At 55.1% G+C, this 21922-nt stretch overlaps 1 protein-coding gene across 1 annotated transcript; it reads right to left on the bottom strand.

The window, feature by feature from the left end:
* Positions 1-335: 335 nt before the first annotated feature.
* LOC105737872 (lipase maturation factor 1-like) lies at positions 336-14116 on the bottom strand. Its single transcript, XM_030798284.1, has 2 exons — positions 13911-14116; positions 336-697 (listed from the first exon to the last, which is right to left on the bottom strand). Exons 1-2 carry the CDS (start codon positions 14101-14103, stop codon positions 384-386), a joined length of 507 nt encoding a protein of 168 aa, XP_030654144.1. The 5' UTR covers positions 14104-14116; the 3' UTR covers positions 336-383.
* Positions 14117-21922: the final 7806 nt, after the last annotated feature.

Here is a 21922-nt window from a genome sequence, read left to right as displayed (position 1 = left end):
ACACCAGCCTCCTACATAGACACTCACCCCACACCAGCCTCCTACATAGACACTCACCCCGAACCAGCTTCCTGCACGTCCACATAGACACTCACCCACTGCTTCTGCCTCCCTTTCCCCATCCCTCTGGCTCCAGTAAGCTGGCAACACAGTCCTTTAAGTAAGGACGAGCTACTGCAAAGAGGTGGGGTTTTAATCCTGAAGATGGGTGGCTGCTGTGGCTGGTGCACTGGCCGCTCTGCCATGGCCTAAGTAAAATGACGATACCCTCCTGAATGAATTCAAGATGAACGCTCGTCCAGTCTTTCCAAGTGCCAGCAGACCCGCGGTGTGCGTGCTGAGTGACAGCAAGCCCTGAGCTCCGACCGCTCCATTCCTCCTACTCACCAGACTTGGCCCACATTGACCAGGGACATGTAGAGGCCCCACAGGGCAGCCATGAGAAGCATGTTGGCGCAGCCCGTGATCAGGACGAAAGACGAGATGCCCAGTCCAAGAAGAGCCAGCAAGTCCAGGTTGGAGTTCATGTCTGACCAGTCCATCAGCCAGAGGATGGTGGGCATGTAGCTGAAGACTTCCCAGCTCGTCCTGTCCTGGAAGTACTGCTGGAAGTTCTTCAGGAACACTCTGCAGGGAAGCAGCCCCCTGTCACCGATCAGCTGCTTGTTCTGATGGAAAGCCACCAGGAATGCCACGACTGGAAGAAAAGCAGACAAAACAAGCGTGATTAGGAACAAACCACATGTGGACACCGTGGGCACAGCTGAGATTGCGGGGCAAGGCAGGCGGGAAGGCGAGGCAGAGTCTAGCCCACAGTTTGGGGTCCAAACCCCAGACTCAGGAGTCTGAGTACTTTCTCAAGATCTTGGGGGAAACATTGGAAAAGCCAAGCTGCAGCAGATGCAGTGTGTGCATACACGCACACACGGAAGCAAACCAGACACTTGTATATAAAATGCGTGCCTGCAGCAGACGCAGTGTGTGTATACACGCATACACATCTAAGCAAACTGGACACCTGTATATAAAATGCGTGCCTGCAGCAGACACAGTGTGTGTATACACGCATACACATAGAAGTAAACTAGACGTGTGTATATAAATTGTGTGCCTGGCTACACAGAGACAGCCAGCTGACCACCCGGATTGCACTCAGCATTCACCATTATGGGCGCCCACCCACAATGGCACTGTCACATCCACAGGTCTCCGAGTTCACGTCTCACGGCGCCCACCCCACAACATCACTCTCACATCCTCTGGATGTCAGTATTTGTAGAACACTGAATGTTTACCCAGAGATGCTGACAGACGAGAGAACCACATTCCCGTGTGTAAATGTGAAGAATGAAAAAGTAGGTTAAAAGTAAAAAAGATATACCATGCAAATGTGAATCAAAAGAAAGCTGGATCTAATTCACTATGGCTGAAAAAAATTAAAAATAAAAAATATAAACAAAAGAAAGCTGAAGTGGCTCTATTAACATCATAAAAAGTAGATTTAAGGGCCGGGCACGGTGGCTCACGCCTGTAATCCCGGCACTTTGGGAGGCCAAGGCAGGCGGGTCACCTGAGGTCAGGAATTTGAGACCAGCCTGGGCAACATGGAAAAACCCCGTCTCTACTAAAAATACAAAAATTAGCTGGGCGTTATGGTGCATGCCTGTAATCCCAGCTACTCAGGAGGCTGAGACAGGAGAATGGCTTGAACCTGGGAGGCGGAGGTTGCAGTGAGCCGAGATTGTGCCACTGCACTCCAGCCTGGGCGACAAGAGCAAAACTCCATCTCAAAAAAAAAAAAAAAAAAAAAAAAAGTAGATTTAAGGGCCGGGCACGGTGGCTCATGCCTGTAATTCCAGCACTTTGGGAAGCTGAGGTGGGTGGATCACCTGAGGTCAGGAGTTTGAGACCAGCCTGGCCAATATGGCAAAACCCTGTCTCTACTTAAAAAATACAAAAATTAGTCGGATGTGGTGGTGCACCCCAGTAGTCCCACCTACTTGGGAGGCTGAGGCAGGAGAATCACTTGAACCCGGGAGGCTGCAGTGAGCCGAGATGGTGCCATTGCACTCCAGCCTGGGCAACAGAGACTCCATCTCAAAATGAAAAAAGTCGATCTGCGAACAAGGAATGACACAGGGATGAAAGAAGATATTGTATAATGATAAAAATATCACAAGAGCAACCCCACAAGTACATGCGGCTTCCTACTACGTGTAGGAAGCTGGCTTGGGGTCCATGTCTCTGTAACTGTGCGTGCTGGTTTGGAGTGAGTGTCTGTGTAGACATGTAGGAAGCTAGTACATGTACTTTTCCCCATGCATTTATAAATCTAAAAAAATACAAATGGAATCTGCGCATGGAAAACTACAAAACACTGATTAAAAAAATAAAACAAGATCTAACTATATGAAGAGATAGACCATGTTCATGGATTGGAAGAATCAAAATCATTAAGGTGTCAATTTGATCCACAAATTCGGCACAATCTGAACCAAAACACCCAGTCAGTGCTTCCGCTGAGGCTGACAAGCTGATTCTAGAATGTACATGGGAGGGCAAAGGGATTAAAAAGCCAAAATCATCTGGAAAAGAACAGAGGTGGAGGACTCACATTACCCAGTTTCAAGACTTACTAAAAAGCTAATCAAGACCACATCAAGACAGCATAGTATTGATTAAGGAAGAGCCGCAGAACTCAATGGAATGGAAGAGAGGGCCCAGACATAGCCCACCAGCCCCTGACCCAACACACAAAGTGAACAAATTCTGACAAAGGTTCAAAGGCAACTATACAGACAAACAGCAGCCTTGGGTGGGTGCAGTGGCTCACACCTGTCATCCCAGCACTTTGGGAGGCCGAGGCAGGAGGATCGCTTGAGCCCAGGAGTTCCAGAGCAGCCTGGGCAACACAGTGAGACCCCGTCTCTACAAGATAAATAAAAAACAAAGAAGAGTCTCTCTAACAATCATGTTGGAACAAATGGATGTCCACATGCAAAAAGATGGACCTGAACACACTTCACACCTTACACAAAAATTAACCAAAAAGGATCACAGACCTAAATGTAAAACATGAAAGCATAAGACTTCTAGATGGAAATATAGAAGAAAATCTATGTGACTTGGGTTTGGCAACAAGTTTTTAGATACAACACCAAAAGCATAATCTATGAAATTAAAAACTGTAAATTGAACTTTATCAAAATGAAAAACTTTTGATCTGTAAAAGCTACTTTTAACAGAATGAAAACACAAACCACAGATTAGAAGAAAATACTGGCAAATCACACATCTGATCAAGGATTTGTATCTAGAATATTTAAAGAACTTTTAAAATTCAATAATTAGAAAACAAACAACCCAATGTTAAAGGTGGGAAGAAAAAAACCAGGCCACAAAATCTGAACAGACATAGGAAAGGTGTACGGATGGCAAATAACACGTGAAAAGACGCTCAACATCATTCGTCACTGGGGACATGCCAATGAAAACCACAACGTGCTGTCACCACACACACGTCACTGTGGCCAAAGTGTTTGAAAATGGACAGTGCCCAGGCCGGGCGCGGTGGCTCACGCCTGTAATCCCAGTACTTTGGGAGGCCAAGGCGGGCAGATCACCTGAGGTCAGGAGTTCAAGACCAGCCTGGCCAACATGGTGAAACCCCATCTCTACTAAAAATACAAAAATTAGCTGGGCGTGGTGGCGCACACCTGTAGTCCCAGCTACTCATGAGGCTGAGGCAGGAGAATTGCTTGAACCCGAGAGGCAGAGGTTGCAGTGAGCCGACACAGTGCCACTGCACTCCAGCCTCGGTGACAGAGTAAGACTCTGTCTCAAAAAAAAAAAACAAAAAAAAAAAAAACCAAAAAAACCGAAAATGGACAGTGCCCAATGCTGTGGAAGGTTTGGGACAGCAGGAGTGCCCTCGCTGTGCCGGGAATACTGTGGCGTACCACTGTGGACGGCAGACGGTGGCGTCTGACCCAGGTAATGAAGGGTTACCTTACAACACAACTGCTGCGCCTCTCTGGCCTTCAACCTGAAAACGTGCTCACACAGAAGCCTCGTGCAGATGCTCATAGCAGCTCTGTTCATAGTCACTAAAAACTAGAAACAAGGAAGACGTTCTTCACGGTGGAAGTGGATAAATAACCGGAGGTGCATTTGTGCAACAGAAACATAATCAGAGATAAGAATGCAGCTGTTGGTTCAGATAACAACATGGATGAATCTTAAGTGCATTTTGCTAAGTAAAAGAATCTAGACCCAACAGGCTATATACTGCGTGATTCCATTCGTATGTCACACTGGAAAAGGCAAAACCAGAGGGATGGGAGACAGACCCAGGCGTGCCAGGGGCTGGTGCAGGGGAAGTGGTCACTCCCATGCATGGGGGACTTGGGGCTGGAGCTGGGATGATGGAGGCAAAGCCCACAGCACTGAGCATTACACAAGATGAACTTTAATGCGCACGAACTATTGGGGGAAGACCCAACCAAGAGGTCGGGGGATGCAGATGGAATGCAGGCTCCACACGCATGAATGTGAAACAGAACCACACTGGCCAGAGGGCAGGAGCTGCCTAAGCAACTCTGGAAAATGTTCTGAGTGGAGACCACAAGGCCAGAAGGAGCTGTACACAAACACTGCACTCCAGGGCTTTTTCCCCCGGGCCTGGGTGGACAATTCTCGCACGTGCACCGGGGCTGAGCAGATGCCAGAGGAGTCGGGGGAGCCAGGTTCTCACTAGCAGAGAGGGAGGATTCAGATGGGCCAGCAGGGAAGACTGGAATACACGGTGTGCCAGGACTGAAGGCTGGAATACACCGTGTGCCAGGTGAGAGAGAGTCAGAGTCATCGGCATGGACCCGGTTGACCTTCGTATACTTACAGATGGATGGGTGGATACGACAGAGAAGCAATCACATGTGTGAAATGAGACAGTGACATACAGAGCCTAGCTCTGCCCAGGAAGAGGGCCAGCAGCTGTGACACCCCGGGAGCAACGGCCCTCCCAGTGCCCAGATCGAAGTTTCTATGCTACCCTAAAAAGAACCAGGGCTCCTTGGAAACAGCTCATTCTAGGGCTGGGGCAGAGAAACAGAAGCTGGGCTGGAAGCATCCCCGCAGGGAAGGACGGGAAAGCCACTAGTGGTCAAAGCTGGAGAAGCTGAGCAGCAAACTCACAGTGACAGCATTGGATCACAACCCAGACATAGATTCACGGTGACAACACTGGATCACAACCCAGATCACGGTGACAACACTGGATCACAACCCAGGCACAGACTCACGGTGACAGCACTGGATCACAACCCAGACACAGACTCATGGTGACAACACTGGATCACAACCCAGGCACAGACTCACGGTGACAACACTGGATCACAACCCAGGCACAGACTCACGGTGACAACACTGGATCACAACTCAGATCATGGTGACAACACTGGATCACAACCCAGACACAGACTCATGGTGACAGCACTGGATCACAACCCAGAGGGAAAATAAATGGGCATGGGTCCATAGTGACAAAATCAGTGACCACAAACAAGTAAGTAACAAGATCTTCCTCACAGAGGAATTCCACATAATGTCCGCAGAGACTCCCTCTGGGAGGCGGGGGCTGGACCCAGTGAGTGGCTTCCAGAGGACAGAGCGAGTGGGAAAGCAGGGACCTGACAGAGAGGACACCTGGCAGGCAGCCTTTGGCCAGGTGATCAGAAAGCCGTATGGACATCAGGTCCCCGATACAGTGTGATGGGAAGGGCCCCGCACCTCTGTGGGCATCTTCCCAAAACCCATCACCCAGTCTAATTGCGAGAAAACACCAGACGGACCCAACGTGAGGGACGCTCTACAGACACCATGACAGGCCTGCTCGACACCGTCAAGGTTGGAAAGCACGGGAAAGTCTGGGAGACTCACAGACCACGGAGAGAGGGAGGAGACGCCAGGACAAAACCGGGTCCCAGAACAGAACAGGCACGGGTGGAAAAGCTATAGAGTCTGCAGTTTTAGTTAATAGTTTTATTTTTAATAAAAAAATTTTAAAAAGTAAAGGCTTCTTGAAGACTCTGCACCACTCAGTGCCCGGCATGAAGTGCTGTGAGCAGCCTCCCTCCAGGGCAGCGGGAGCAGGGCCACAGGCAGAGCACCGCAGGGCCCTGGGCGACAAAAGGGCCAGGACTGGTGACCTCTAAAGGGGCTGGGGATGGCAGGTGGGTGGGGGGCAGCTTCAAGTGAGGAGGAAGAGGGTGGACACAGGCGGACATGGGATGGACACAGGGTGGACATGGGGTGAGACACAGAGTAGACACAGGGTGGGACACGGGGCGGGAAACAGGGCTGCAGCAGAAGGCTCCCCACACCCCTCCCGCTTCCACCACTGGGTGGAAGGGACCTGAGTCGTGAGCGCTGACCTTCTAACAACATAGAGTACACCTTGCGGCAGGCCCTCAGCCCCAGCAACCACATGCACAGGGACCCTCAGCCCCAGCGGCCACATGTGCAGGGACCACACCAGCAGCTTCCACAGGAGCTCAGGCCAGTGTGTGTGCATATGGGTATGACATGCCCGTGTGTGCATGTGTCTGTACACATGTGCACCTGTGCATGGATGCCCTGTGTCTGTGTGCAGGGGTGTGTGCATGTCTCCATACACGTGTGCACATGTATACATGTATGTGCGCGTGTACAGGGATGCGTGTGTGTATGTCCTGGCATGTATGCAGGTGGGAGAAACACAGACGGTGACTGTTCAGCCACTGCACACTCCAGGGCGCAGCCCTCATCGGTGCCAGGCTGGGGCCCCTTTCCCACAGGGACCTAATCGGCGCTGGCTGAAGGGTGGATGTGCTCCACCCCTCACCACAACGCAAACTCCAGGACCACAGAGGAAAACAAGATGTGGCCTCACCAAAGCAATAGCCTAAATCAGTAATTCTAAGGCAAGAAGCATAGGATACTTCCTGCTTATCAGGAAAAAGGAAGAGAGACTGAACTGAGATTTCAGAGAAAAAAACTATTTCAACCTCTACTCATGTTATAAAAATAGCTACATAAAAAGATGCAGCAAAAATTTTGAAACATCACAGGCTCTCAAAGCAAAACTAACCAACCAGTCAAGCTTCGGAAGGCCCCATCACTACCCCACACAGGAGGCAGCCATGGCGACCACCTGCCTCTCACAGGGACCCAGAGCCTGACCTGGGAGCTGCAACCAGGAAATACCGCGTCACCGGAGCAGCCAACAACAGGCATGGCTGGTAAATACTTTGTTTCAGAATCAGAAAGAAATAGCTGGGTGTGGCAGCCTGTGCCTGTAGCCCCAGCTACTCGGGAGGCTGAGGCAGGAGAATCGCTTGAAACCGGAAGGCGGAGGTTGTAGTGAGAGGAGATGGCACCACTGCACTCCAGCCTGGGCAAAAAAGTGAAACTCCATCTCAAAAAAAAAAAAAAAAAAAAAAGAATCAGAAAAAAAAAATCAGCTTTCTCTTTCCTCCTTTCAGTTAAATTGTTGTAAAATTAAAACAGTCATCCCAGAAACGCCGTTCTCTGTTGATGGTTCTTACTGGCCGTGGTTAAATTCTGGGCCTCGGCACAGTGACCTCAAGTATTTTTTCTTTAAAGGTATGTGCTGCAGAGCTCCGAGGTAGGGCAGTGCTGTTTGCTTTTTAAATAAGCAAGTATTTTATAGAAGAACTTGTAAAACCAAGTGGTGCATTTCATTAGAATTCAAGTGGCCTGGAGAAAAGAAAAAGAACTCATTTCCCATGAGCTCTTAGAGCCACTGAAAGCTCAGAACAAAACCAGCTGAGCAGGGTTTGAAGTATTCTTTTTGGTTTCATTTTCTCCTCAAATTTTCTGAAGAACAGCTGAGAGTTTAGCAAATACGGGTGCAAACGATTCTGCCTGCCACGTCAACCCTGCCTTGGGTGTCATCTGAGGAGGATGCCAAGCTGCAAGGGCTGCGGTGAGACTCACAGACACCCTACCGATGGCACCGTGGCCCCACCTCGCCGGAGCAGCTGCTGGGGAGAAGCGATAAAACCGCCCCATGCGGAAAAGAAGGAAGGGCGGTGAGCAGGCGCACAGAATAGACGCCACAGTGCGGCACGCATGCCTCCACGCCTAAAGGACAAAACTAGCATGGAGATCCCCTACAGGTTGGATTTTCAACATAATCTCACTGAGCCCAGGACTCCAATGTGACAATGTGGAACTGGAAAGACGGGCAAGAAAAACCCCTCCGTTCCCGCCAGCGTCGGGCATTCCTTCTGCAGCCCAGGCTGTCCCCGTCACTCGGGATCACAGCCAAGCGGTGGCTTCTGTGTGGTGCTTGGCTCCTAGGGCCTTGGGGAAGCCATGTTCTTCTCCATTCAGCTTCACGGAGAGACTTTCCCAGGTTCCAGCCCACGCTAGGAAGCTAGACAGGAGAGTGGCTCCCGCCCGCCCTGTTTGGAACCCAGCTGGGGCATGCGGTGTTTGGAACACATGGGCAGACTGGGGTGAGGCCAGAAGAGCCGCATCCAGAGCCAAGGACAAGCCTTGAGGCTGAAGGGCTCACCGAGGCCATGACAAGAGAGAAAAAAAAAGAGCCTCAGAGACTCCTAGATAAATAAGCAGAACAGAGAGCAAAGGTGGAGAGCAGGAGAGCAAGGCACTGAGACTCCAGAAGCTTCCAGGGAGAAGAAGAAGAGTCAGATGCTTGAAGATGCCTCCTCAATGCTGCAAAGCTCTGAGAAAGTGGCTTTGATGGGGAATTACAGATCTGGGCAAGTTGGTCCTTTCTGGAAAAGCTGCTTGGGGATACACTCCAGCAAAAAGAGACTCCACCAGCAAACAGGAAGACATGAGCAGCCCAGGAAGTATGAACACAACCAAGGGAGGGCTGTGGCAGTGTCTGTCCTGCTGGGCCGCACCTCAGGGCTAGAGGCAGGTGGAGGGGGAGGAAGGGGTAATGGCTGGAAAAGTGTCCCATGCTGACACTAAGCCCTGGTAGACACTACCTGCTACAGGTCAGCACATTTCACTGAGCAGGAGATGCCCCTAGAAGACAGGGTATAGAGGTATAAAGAAAGTCCTCTCCCTGACTGCAAGCAGCTAGAGGGGAGACAGGCACAAGAACAACACTGGAACGGCGACAATACCAGCCGCAAACGAAGCAGAGAGCAGGTGGTCAGCCCTGGGTGGGGTCAGGAGTCCACGAGTGATGAGGGCTAAGTCTGAAGGCCGGAAGGGCGTTGGCAGCCAGAGAGAACAAGTGCAGTTCAACCCTGGGAAGGCAGAGGCCAGGTGCTCTCAGGACCACGGTCAGGAAGAGATGCCTCACGTGGCGGGGACACAGCGGGAGCAGTTCAGGCACCATGGCTCGTCCACTGGGGCCCCAGCCTCTCACTGCAAGCAGTGCAGGTGGACATCTGCCCCAGAGGCAGCAGGGAGTGTGTGTCCCAAAGCCCCCAGCACTCATGCACTGTGCAGGCGCTGAGCGGTCGGCCCTGGCCGGGGCGGTTCCCTCCTAGGCCTGTCCAGTACTCGGCCCCCACAAACACACGGACCGACAGACCAAATCCCTCAGGAGTGTCTCTGCGCTGACGCCATGGCACCCATGAAAAGTGCCAGTCATAAAGTCAGTCTGCAAATGCCAGCGTTACCCAGTCTTCATGTCACATTTCACCTACAAATCCCTTCCGAATTGTAACAATATCTCATAAATGTTTGAGCTTCAAAGGAAAGGTCCTTTCCGATGTTCAGATATACTCCGTGGCTGCCTGTGAGCCGTCTCACGGGCCGGTGTGTCCTCGGTCTGCCTTCTGGGAAGTGTGCACAGGCAGGGAATCCCATGTCAGCCTCAGGACGGCCCAGCGGTCACTCTCACCTCATCAGTGACAGGAAGGTCTTGATGAGCAACTTGGGCCAAGGCCACACAGCTAAGGTGTGGCCCACCAACTCTGAGCCCCACTACTTCTACCTGTCACAGCTTCCAGAAAGTTCTCTGCAGTGAACTGCTATCAACCCAATTCTGACCAACTGTAATTACACTGTTTCCAGATAACACCTTAATTCTGAGGCAGTTAAAATGCACTGTGTACATATTCTATGTGACTCTCATCAATAGCAAACCAACGTGAGTTCAGTCCAGGAGAACCCAGCCGGGGTGGGCAGCTCTAGCCTAGGGTGTCTTCAGTAGCACCTGCAAGGCTGTCCTTTCCCCGCCTTATCAGGGAATCCAGCTCTACCACTGGCGCTGTAACAGACGCAGGGCTGCTGGAAATTCCAGGAGTCCAGCCCCAGCTGCCTGTGGCTGCCCATGGACCAACCTGGCCAGGCCCCCTGGGAGGGGGATTTCAAAGCATCAAGGAGCCGGCCTGGCTGACAAGGCTCCAGACCAGCTGTTTGCCACACACGCCCTCGTACTGCACGGTTGACCAGTGAGGGCCTCAGTCTTCTGCGGGGAACGCTGGGCCACAACGTCAGTGCACGACCCTGCGATAAAACAGTGAGGGCTTCTGGCCAGGCTGCTCTACCCTCTGTCCCGGTGACCCTGGGCATGGTGCCCGCTCTTGGGTTCGGTTTCCTCACTGCGCACACAGACGGGAGCAGGCCTGACTGCAGGAGGCACCGGCACCCATGGGCGGCCGGCACTGCCCCTACACACCAAGAACACAGCACCCAGGTCCTGCTGCTTAGGCCGGAAACTCCTGTCACATGAGCTTTTACTCGTCTGCATTTCGGCCATTCCTGGGAGTGACATCTGTGCTGAGGGGAAGGTCAATGTCAGGAGTCCCTGACCAACTTGGGCAGCCTTGGTCCTCCCAGGGGCCGTCACGGCCCGAGAATGCCACTGCCCAGATGTGAACCAGGTGTCCAGGATACGCAGGCTGCACAGCGGCATGAATGAAGGGCAGGGCTGAACTCCAGGGCCTACCGACACTCGCTGCACAGCCGGGCCGGCAGCTCACCCTGCTTCCTCGCTGTCCACTGGGGGTAGTGGCGTTGTCACCAGGTCAGCACCAGGCAGGGTGCTACTTCAGCATCTGCTCAACACAGTAATCACACTAGGGACCGGAGTCCACACGTCAGGAAGACAGGTGTGTCTTCAACTCCGAGCCCTGTGAAAATGCCGCTTTCCACTAACACACCCCGGCTCCCACAGCACAGCAGGGCACGCCAGACACCTCAGGATGCCCGCGGCATGCACGCCTGTGTCCAGTGAGCACATCCCTAGCACCTACACACCTCGGTGGCAGCACATGGAAACGCCCAGGCCCGCGGGGGGAAGGAGCCAGCCCCAGGACGGATGCAAAGTCAGGCTGAATGCAGAGGCCTGTCGCTGGCAGCCGGCCTCTCCAGGTCTGGCTTCGAAGCTTCCCCGATAAGGCAGGCATTTCTGTGTTCTCCTGATCTGTACATCTTTACTACATGTCTGCTGAGACAATCTGCCTAAGGGTAAGCCTCCCTCAGTTCAATGTGTTTTAACGAGGGGAGTTTCCACAGAATACATTTGGTTATGTGTTTAATTACAAGTGTTTCAACAGCTATAAACATTGTAAAATTCAGTATCAAGTGAAATATTTGGAGAGCCCCTATGGCAACATGGAAAAACCCTGGGACTCTGAGGAACAGGGAGTAGCACACAGTCCCAGTAAAATCCAGAACTTTCTAGAAGGAGATAAATGCAGGATGACTGCCTGCTTGCCCTGGGCCAGCTCAGCCAGAAAACCATGTCCCTGGAAGATGGGAAACCAGTTGATACAGCAGAAAAACACTGATTCTACCCCAAATGTACTCACAAGACAGAAGAACATGCATATATCAAGGAGAAATGTTCAATGCTGGGCACCAGGCTTGAAATATCCCCTTGACCCAGTGGCTTAAAAGCAGTTCCTTCTGAATTGAACAGAGAATCTCTGCGGAGATCAAAGGAGCCTCAGCTCGTTTGAAAGAGTCTGAGATGGTTTTATGAAGCTGTGCTCCGGAGGCCAGGCCGCTGGGACTTCCCACTGTATCTTGGGCTCCCCTGTGAAAGGCCTATTAGAGCCTCACAGCTTCACTTTATCTCTACTTTTTCGTTTGCTAAGTGACAGCACCAACATTTAGAATGACTGTTTAATACTGTGGAGGGAAAACAACCTGGGAAGAACTACTTTTTAAAATAATTGCAGGCCGGGCACGGTGGCTCACGCTTGTAATCTCAGCACTTTGGGAGGCCCTGAGGTCAGAAGTTCGAGACCAGCCTGGCCAACATGGTGAAACCCCATCTCTACTAAAAGTATTTTTAAAAATTAGCCAGGCGTGGTGGCGCGCGCCTGTAATCCCAGCTACTTGGAAGGCTGAGGCAGGAGAATCGCTTGGAGACGGAGGTTGCAGTGGGCTGACATGGTGCCACTGCACTCCAGCCTGGGCAACAGAGACTCCATCTCGAAAAAAATAAATAAATAAAATAAAATAGTTGCTTTAAAGAAAGAGAAAGAGAGAGAGACCCAGCTGAAGCCGATACTGCAATCCCACAGGAAACCTTGTAGTGATGAGCACGTCTCATCACTTTGCACCAGGAGGTGGAAAGTATCACACAAATGTCATACAAAACGTCAAACTGAGCGTCACTCCAGCACAGCCAGGCTCCCAAACTTCCCGCGATGTGCGTGGGACAAAAGCTGTGCAAAGAACTTCTGCAACCTGACCCTTTCCTTCCACGCGTGAGGGAAGTAGACGACGGAAGGAAAGGGAGACGTCCAATGCCCACGGCCTACAACCAACGCGTGGGCAACGCCCGGGGCCAGCAGCTCCGGAGCCCTCTGGGAGGGTGACTGCCCACGTGCCCCGCTGGCTGCATCTCGGCCTGGCAGGCTCCCCTCACTTCCAGGCTTATTTGAGAGACTCCGTTTGGGCTTCGTTGCTACTAACAGGTGGGGCTTATGAAACATGTATCCGTGTGATCACATGTCCCTGTAATCACAGGACCGTTCTCTTCCAAACCAGTTCTGGGTTGTAGGGACTGGGGAGGGAGGGAGTTGGAATCGCCAGCTGCCCCTGGCCAGGGGGTCCAGAGGTTTTGAGCGTGAACTGACTTTTCTCAGAGCTCTGCTCTGCAGGCTGCGCACGCGGGCCCCGCACAGCTGTGGGGTGAAGGGTCTCAGCCAGTGGACCCTGCCAACCACCTCCCACAGTGAGGCGCAGGCCTCACTTGCAGACGAGGTTCCAGAGCTGTCCCCAGGCCTCCGCTGGGAATCTTCCCGAACGCAGACTGAGCTAGTCGAGAACACTAAGGGAGAAACTCCAGTCTGGCCACCAGCCAGTCACCTTCCCTCAGCCCCTGGGAGACGCGAAGGAGGCTCCCGGGCCGGCTCCTCGGATGTTGGCAGGGGCCGCACGCGGGAGGGATGTGGCGTGCGGGCGCCCAGTTACAGTGGGAACCTTCACCGTCAGCACAGCGCTGTGCCGGGGGCAGCAGGAGCGCCTCGCCTCTCCAGGCCGCCCCCCGCCCCGCAGCCAGGACGCAGACCCCCGACCTGCCCACGGACGGATGACCCTCCACCTGCCCAGCTCTCCTGCGAACTCCTGGGCCAGGGCCCGGGCCGGCCCCGCCTCGCATAGCTCCGAGCCGGTCCTGGCGGGCGCGGCCGTGCAACTTCGGGCCTGCGGGTGGAGCCGGGAGCCGGGAGCCCAGGAGCCCAGGCCGGAGGCTCCAGGCGGCGACAGGGGTAGGGCCGGGTGCGCTGTCGTCAGCAAGCCTCGTCCTGCCCTGCCCGCCCCGCCTCGCCAGGGCCCCAGCAGGGAGCAGGGCTGCATGGGGGCGCCGCGGCCGCGAGACCGCGCGGGGGAGTCTCGAGGGAGGGCGGGGGTCGTGGTGCGCGGAGGTGACACTGGCGGATGTCCCGGGCCCGCCCGGCACTCACAGTACACGAAGGCTAAGGCCTTCAGGAGCACGATCCGGGTCAGCCAGAAGGTGCCCGTGTGGAGATGGGCCGGAGAGCCTGCGGGGTCACGCCCCGGCGCGGGCGGCGACTCAGGCTCCGGGTCCGAGTACCCGGTTTTCCGCCTCCTCAGCGACTCCGCGGGCGCCGCCATTGTTGGGCTGTCAGGGCGCATGTGCGGGAAAGGCGCACTCCCGGAGGCTTCGCCCATTCTCGGAGGCCCCGCCTCTCCCTGGCCGGCCTTGCCCACGGCCGAAGGCCCCACCCACACCCCGGGAGGCCCCGCCCACAGTCCCGGAGGCCCCGCGCCCTCCAGCCGGCCCCGCCCACGCGCGGGAGCTAGTGCCAGGAGCCTGCCTCCTTCGCAGTCCTCGCTGGGCGCTGCTGCGGGTAGGGCGCGGGGCCGGGTACTTGGGAGGTGGTGCGCGTCGCCCGACCCGAACTCACTGGGGCACGCACGCACGCCTTTCGTCCGAGTTGCAGAGGCCGGGTGCCGTCCCCCAGCCAGGCGCCTTCCCAACTGTGGTCCTGGGGAAGGTGGGCTGCAGAGACCCTGGCGGTGCTGCCACTGCGTGCCCCTCCCTCACAGCTGACACTCACTCTCCGCGGAGGGTGCTGGGGCGATCGTCGCAGCCAGCAAGGGACACAGTAGGCAGGGCTGGGCCTGGAATGCTCGGGGGGCCCTCCTCTTCCTCCCAGCCTGAGCACCCTTCCGCCTTTGCACAGCCCAGCTCCTGCCAGCCCTTGGGACTGGACTTCAAGCTGTGGGGGAAGAAGGGGACTCAGGACTCAGGAGGGAAGGGCTAACTGCCCAATGCCCCAAACAGAACCTGAAGGAGGACGCCAGCACTCTACACTCTGATGACTGGAGCGGGGTTCTGGGGTCTGATCCGAAGTGGGTGCTAGGAAGGGCTGGGGTCACAGGCATTCCTTAGAGGAAGGAAAGGGCGTGAGGCCAGAGTAGGCATTGGAGACCTAGGGATTATTGAATAAACTGTGGGGCACTTAGAAGGAAGTCGTGGAAGTGCAGATTTCTCCTTATTCATTTGTCAGAGCTCTTTATGTATGAAAAATCCTGTTCTTTTGTGTATATTGGAAATATTTGTCCTGGTTTTTTGTTTTTGTTTTTACATATTCTTCTCGTTCGCTTCTCTGGTGTTCCTAGCGTTTTGGCGTATAAATTATCGCCACTCGGTTGGTCAAATGACCCGTCTTTATGGCTTGTTTAATTACCTGTTTAATTATATCTTCACCACCTGTAGTGTGAGCCTTGTGTGGGCAGGGACTGACTGTGGACGTCGGGCCCCCAAGTCCGGGCCTGACCAGCAGTGGCCAGAGCTTCCTCTCAGCCTCCAGCCTCCCTGTGTTGCTGGGGTCGTAGCATACGTGTACATCTTATGGTTTAATTCATTTTTAGTTTCCATTTCTTTTCTATGAAACCCCCCTTAGGAGCCCAGCTGTGAAATGGGACCCTGTTAAAGATGTTGCAATGGGCGTGAACACGCAAACATCCTCCGCATGCTGGCTCAGCCTCCGGGATTGTGGTGTGTGCCTGAGGGCTGGGAGCCTTGGGGATCGCAGGAGCCGTCGGCCCTGGCCGGCGCCCGGCTCCCAAGTCCCTCCGCAGAGCCCACGACCCGTACCTCTCCTCTGACCCGGGGGCCAGCTTAGGAAGGGCCGGCACAGCCCACACTGTTCCCCTCCTCTGTGGGGAACAGGGAGCCCCACACCCTCGGACCACGCCTGCAGAGCGGGCCCTGTCTGGATGCCAGGCCTGCTAGGGGACGGACGGCGAGAGAGACTGCCCTGCGTCAGGTGTGGCCCTGCGCTGTCCTCAGGTGGGGCTGCCCTCACAAGGAGCCTTTGTGCACAGCTTCCCCTCGCTGGGCCGAGCTGCTCTCCCTGCGAGGGGCACAATGGGGCATTGTGCAGAGCAGAAAAGGGCCTCTTGTTCCAGCTTCCAGTGCTCCGGGCTCCGGCTCTGCGTTTGCCCAGGGTGGGAGCAGTCAGCGGAAGGATCTGCTGGGAGCTCCTGTTCTCTCTGAGCCCAAGTTTCCCTCAGGGTCTGCTCTCTTGAGACGCTGACCGCAGGGGTCCCATCCACTGCCTAGAATGGCTCCAGAGCAGGTCACCGGGGGCAAGGGTTGGGCCAAGGAGAGGTGGACCAGCGGCTCTGTTCGTGCCCATTTCAGCCTGAATTTAATCAAAAGTGCACTGGGTTATGATTCAGCCATAAAAAGGAATCCAGGAGCCGGGCGCGGTGGCTCAAGCCTGTCATCCCAGCACTTTGGGAGGCCGAGGCAGGTGGATCACCTGAGGTCAGGAGTTCCAGACCAGCCTGGCCTCAACATGGTGAAACCCTGCCTCTACTAAAAATACAAAAAAATTAGCCAGGCGTGGTGGCGGGCACCTGTAATCCCAGCTACTCGGGAGGCTGTGACAGGAGAATTGCTTGAACCCAGGATGTGGAGGTTGCATTGAGCCTAGATAGCGCCACTGCACTCCAGCCTGGGCCACAGAGCGAGACTCTGTCTCACTAAAATAAAATAAAATAAAAAGGAGTCCAGTTCTACCACATGCTACAACACAGATGAACCTCAGAACATCAAGCTCAGCAGGACAGGACAGACGCAGAGGTCCAGTGTTGTGTGAGCCTATTTACACGAAACGTCCGGGGCGGGCAAAGCCACGAGGAAAGGAGGGAGCTCTGTGGTCCAGGTCTGGGGATGGGGAGTGGGGAGCAAGTGCTCTGTGGGTAGGACGTTTCCTTTTGGGCTGATGAGAATGTTCTGGAGCTAGGTGATGGCTGCCCAGCACTGCGAGGTGCTAAACACCACTGAGCCATTCACTGGAAAGTGGCTTATTTCATGCTATGTGAATTTCGCCTCAAATTTTAGAAAAGTAAAATGAGGGTGGGCACCGTGGCTCATGCCTGTAATCCTAGCACTTTGGGAGGCCGCGGCGGGTGGATCACGAGGTCAGGAGATCGAGACCATCCTGGCTAACATGGTGAAACCCCGTCTCTACTAAAAATAACAAAAAAATTAGCCGGGCGTGGTGGCGGGCACCTGTAGTCCCAGCTACTCGGGAGACTGAGGCAGGAGAATGGCATGAACCCGGGGGTTGGAGCTTGCAGTGAGCCGAGATCGCGCCACTGCACTCCAGCCTGGGAGACAGAGTGAGACTCCGTCTCAAAAAAAAAAAAAAAAAAAAAAAAAAAAATCAAAGTAAAATGAAAACAAAAGAACAACAGACAGCTCTGCACTGGTGTTTCAGAATCGCCTGGAAGGTGCTGTCACCTGTCGGAATACGTCATGTCATTTACACTCACCTTACTTGTCTATATTAAGGAGCATCTGGCAGTTTAAAAATAACATTTGGATACAGGTGTGTCTTATTCCCTAAGAAGGCGCTTCACTTAAAAACAGAGGCTTCTCTGCAAACCCAGAGTGAGCTGCAGTGGCCGGGAGATCGGCCAGGTGGGGTCCTTTCACCCTGCAGCTCAGCGCCCTGTGGCCACAGGCATGTGGGCTCTGCCCTGAGCGCCTCACACCAACCCGAGGCTGGAGGACGAGGGCGCCCTGAGCTTGCCCTGTCAAGCAAAAACTCTAATAGAAAAAGCCAGGCTGACCCAGGAGAGGCCTGAGGGAGTGGAGATGAGGCTCAGCCACCCCAGGGCTGCCCAGTCCTGGGGAAGAAGACGCTGAGAAGAGGAGGAGAGTGGGGAGGGAGGCAGGGACTCCCCAAGAGCGCACAGGCTGAAGACTGGGCTGCCTCCCTGGAGACCCACCGACAAGCCTGCCCTAGGTGGGACCCTGTCCCCGCCGTCCCAGCCTGCGCCAGCACAGCCCCCGGGACCCAGGCACACACAAGCCCGTGGCTGGCCATGCTCCCAGCAGCTGCGGGCCGGCTTCAGGGAGGAATGAGCCCCTGTCGGCACCTCGTCCAGCTGTCCCCCAGCACCCCGGCCTGGCAGCTCCTGCCTCCTCGGGGCCATTGTCCCTGGCATGTGGTGGCAGCTGTCTCGGGCACCCACAGGAACCCAGTGTGGGCCCGAAGCTAATCGTGCACCCTTCATTTACCCCAATTTTTCATGTCCTGAAGTCTATGTATGGAAGGGGGGCCCAGGACCCATCGATGATAACATCTGTCGCCTCCTTCTGGAAGGGTGGTCAGTTTGGGCAGATCCTGCCGTGACTGTCCAGCGGCCAACCCCCTCCCACCCCCGACATGAGGCTGGCAGGTGCGGGTGGGGGCTGAGAGAGCAGGTGTTGTGCCATTTGCTGGTTGTCCTGGGACGATGACTCACAGACGGCTGTTCTGCTTGGCTCACCCTGTCCTCTCCCTGCACCCTCAGCTACAGGCCACGAGTGTTCCCATCCCTGCACCCCAGAAGGAGACGCGGCTCCATGTGACCCTGCAAGGTGGCAAGCCATGGTTTCTAGACAGAGTGGAAAGCACAGCTCCCAGTGGGGTGGTGGTCTCTGGTTGCAGGGCCCTATGTGAGGAAATGAATGTGTAATTTTTTTTTCTCTAGGAATCATTCTGCACTGGAAGAAGCCTTGAAAGTTGCCTGGCCCAGAGGTCACAAACCAGAGCCCTGCGGGCTGAGCTCTACCCACAGTGTAGTTATCAGTCAGTGTAGCGGTCACCGACGGCCACATTAATGCTGCGTAACAAACAGCCTCAGAGCCCAGGGTTGTGTGTTGCTGGGCGGTGCTGACCATGCCCAGGCCCAGGCCCCAAGAAAGGCAGGGGAAAGGCAGAGCTGGGCCTGTGCCCTCCGTCCCTTCCCATGAGCCTCGAGCAAAGCTTTGCCGAAGGCTCTCATCCGAACCAAGGCCACAGAGGAACCACGCTCCCTGCTCCCACCTTGCCCCTCGTACCCACCTGAGGGCATCTTAATTAAACCTTCCTTCCCCACGTTCAGAAAAATAAATACTTGGGAGACAGCAGACACATTTTCACAGGGTGTGTTTTAATTTGCCTTTGGCACTAATGGGTCTCTGGAATGTTCCATCCTGGCTGGGGAGGTCAGGGCCTGAGCGGCCAGAGCCCATTTTGAGAATGCAGGTTTTCCTTTGTGGCATGCTTATTTCAAGCACCATTTGCCCTCCTGGTTATACTTGAAATGGGGCTCGGTGTTGGGAGGTTTCAAACGTGGACATTCCGGGCAAGGGGCCTCATGAACTCTGAAGGTTGAGCTTGGAAGGACGGACACAGGTCTTGGCAGCCTGAGTGGGCACAAAGGCTGATTTTTCTGGAGTGACTCCTCTCCTGCTGATGGGCGAGAGAGCCCCCCCAGGCCCTGTGTCCCTTCTCAGAGGAGCTCGGCCCCCCAGTGCCTGGGCCAGGGATGGGCTGGGGGCTGGGGCCCAGGGGAGCCAGGGCTGGTGTCCTACAAGGGCCCAAGGGCTGAAATGGAGCTGGGGTCCCTGGATCTAGGGGATGAGGGCCCAGAATGAGGCTGGGGTCTGGGGTTCAGTGGAGCAAGGACCAGGAATGGGGCTGCGATCTGTAGTCCAGGTGTCTGGCGTCAGACAGCACCCTCCTGTACAGGGCACATCTATACTGCAGGATTAGGGACAGGATTTACTGCCACCAACGGAAGTGTTGATTCCAAGTCTCAGACACCACCCCCCGGTTGGGCCTCCCTCGGTGGGAGATGACACTCTCTGGGAGGTCCTTGGTGCTCACCTCCCTGGCTGCTTGGGGCCCCAGGGCTCCTGCCTAGGGATGTTTTGGGGCTGCAGAAGGACCCTCTGCCCATTATCAGATGAGAAGTGCGGAGAGCAAATACGTGCTGTTGGTGCCCCGCGCCCCCACACTGAGAGCGGAGACAGGCCCAGCCGGAAGCTTGGGGACCCGCTCCCAGCCTGGAGTGATGGACGCTGAGCAGCAGGAGCACAGCTGTTCCCGACACATCCATGATCTGGGCGTGCACCTGTCGCTGGGGAGAGAGCAGCGCTGGTCTCCACGCTTTGGGCTAAGCATCGCCGGCTCCTTGAATCCTTTCCACATGGGAACAGCCTGGGCAGGGGTCCCCAGCGGTCAGTAGCTACTCCCGCCAGTGCGGGTTCACGGATCAGGAGGCTCCCGGTGTGTCAGGGGAGTGGGAAGTGGAGATAGGGAGGGCTGGGCTGGAAATGCTCGTCCTCTATGGAGGTCGGGGGCATCAGGAGGACCAGGAGGACGTCTGGGCTGCAGGCAGGAGTGAGCTGCAGCAGGGCCAGCTCTGGCCACAGAGGCCCAGAAAGCACTGCTCCAGCGGGGTGCCAAGAAAGACTCACTGAGTGGTTTTCCACTGCCCTGTGAGCGCCGGGAAGCTTAAGGCACAGACAAGGCCAGTTCTCAGGCAGACGCCACCCCGGCCAACAGGCCAGCCTTGACCCAAACCGGAACTCATGCCCCAGCTGGCACTGTCAGCACCCGAGACAGTGAAGTACAGGGAGCTGCAACCCAGCCCAGAGCTCCAAGTGTGCGTGGCCAAGAAGCCGACTCCCGAAGGGGGTCTTGAGAGGGGTCCTGCGAACCCCTCCTCTCCCCTGGAGACCCGTCTGGGGGCGGGGCCTTTCCCAGCCTCTGCTCACAGCCTGGGCCGGCCCAGCCTGTAGTCACTCTGTCTCTGCCAGACCAGCCGTCATTAAAAGCACCAATTAATCTCTCAGGCCGTGCCAGGACGCTGCCAACTGCCCCACGGGTGCTCAGGATGCAGGGGCTGGGAGGCCCAGGCCAGGGCTGTGCACACACCGGCTGCCAGCGGGTTCACGCCTGCTGGTTCCTCCCTGTGCTTCTGAGGCCGCACAAAAGATGGGCCGCCTGCCGCGGGGGGAGGGCCGGGTTGGGGGTGGACGGAGGGGGACGGGGAGGACCGGCAGGGAGGGACGGAGGGGCACAGGGAAGGACGGACAGGGAGGGACAGGGGCCTCTCCAGGGTGGCATTTCCCTGGGCAGCCTTGCTTCCTCCTTGCACCCTGGGCCCAACACACAGCACACACACACACACATATCATACAGATGCACACCACACACCCACACCACACACCCACACCCTGCACACATACACCACACGCCAAACACACACACACCACACATACACCACACCATACACACACGCTGCACACATGCACCACACACATCACATACACCAGATGCATCCCATACACAAATCATACACATGCACACCACACACATACACCACACACATCATACATACACCACACCCACACCACATACCACACACCCACACACCATACACACACACCCCACACACACACCACACACCCACACCCTGCACCATACACCACACACATCACATACACCAGATGCATCCCATACACAAATCATACACATGCACACCACACACATACACCACACACATCATACATACACCACACCCACACACATACCACACACCCCACACCATACACACACCCCACACACATACACCACACCCACACCTGCACACACACCACACACACATACACCAGATGCATCCCATACACAAATCATACACATGCACACCACACACATACACCACACACATCATACATACACCACACCCACACCACATACCACACACACCACACACCATACACACACACCCACACACATACCACATGCATCATACACCACCACACCACACACCACCACCCCACCACACCACACCACCACACACCACACCACCATCACACACACACCCCACCACATACCACCCACACACCATCACACCACACCATACACATACACACCACACACATACCACACACACACACCACACACCCACACCCTGCACACATACACCACACACATCACATACACCAGTGCATCCCATACACAAATCATACACATGCACACCACACACATACACCACACACATCATACATACACCACACCCACACCACATACCACACACCCCACACACATACACCACATGCATCATACACATGCACACCACACACACACCCTGCACACATACACCACACACATCCTAC

The sequence above is a fragment of the Nomascus leucogenys genome, chromosome 18, assembly GCF_006542625.1.
Source record: "Nomascus leucogenys isolate Asia chromosome 18, Asia_NLE_v1, whole genome shotgun sequence".
Lineage (NCBI taxonomy): Eukaryota > Metazoa > Chordata > Mammalia > Primates > Hylobatidae > Nomascus > Nomascus leucogenys.
Note: the sequence above shows the minus strand (reverse complement) of the source record. Positions and strands in the feature narration are given on the sequence as shown.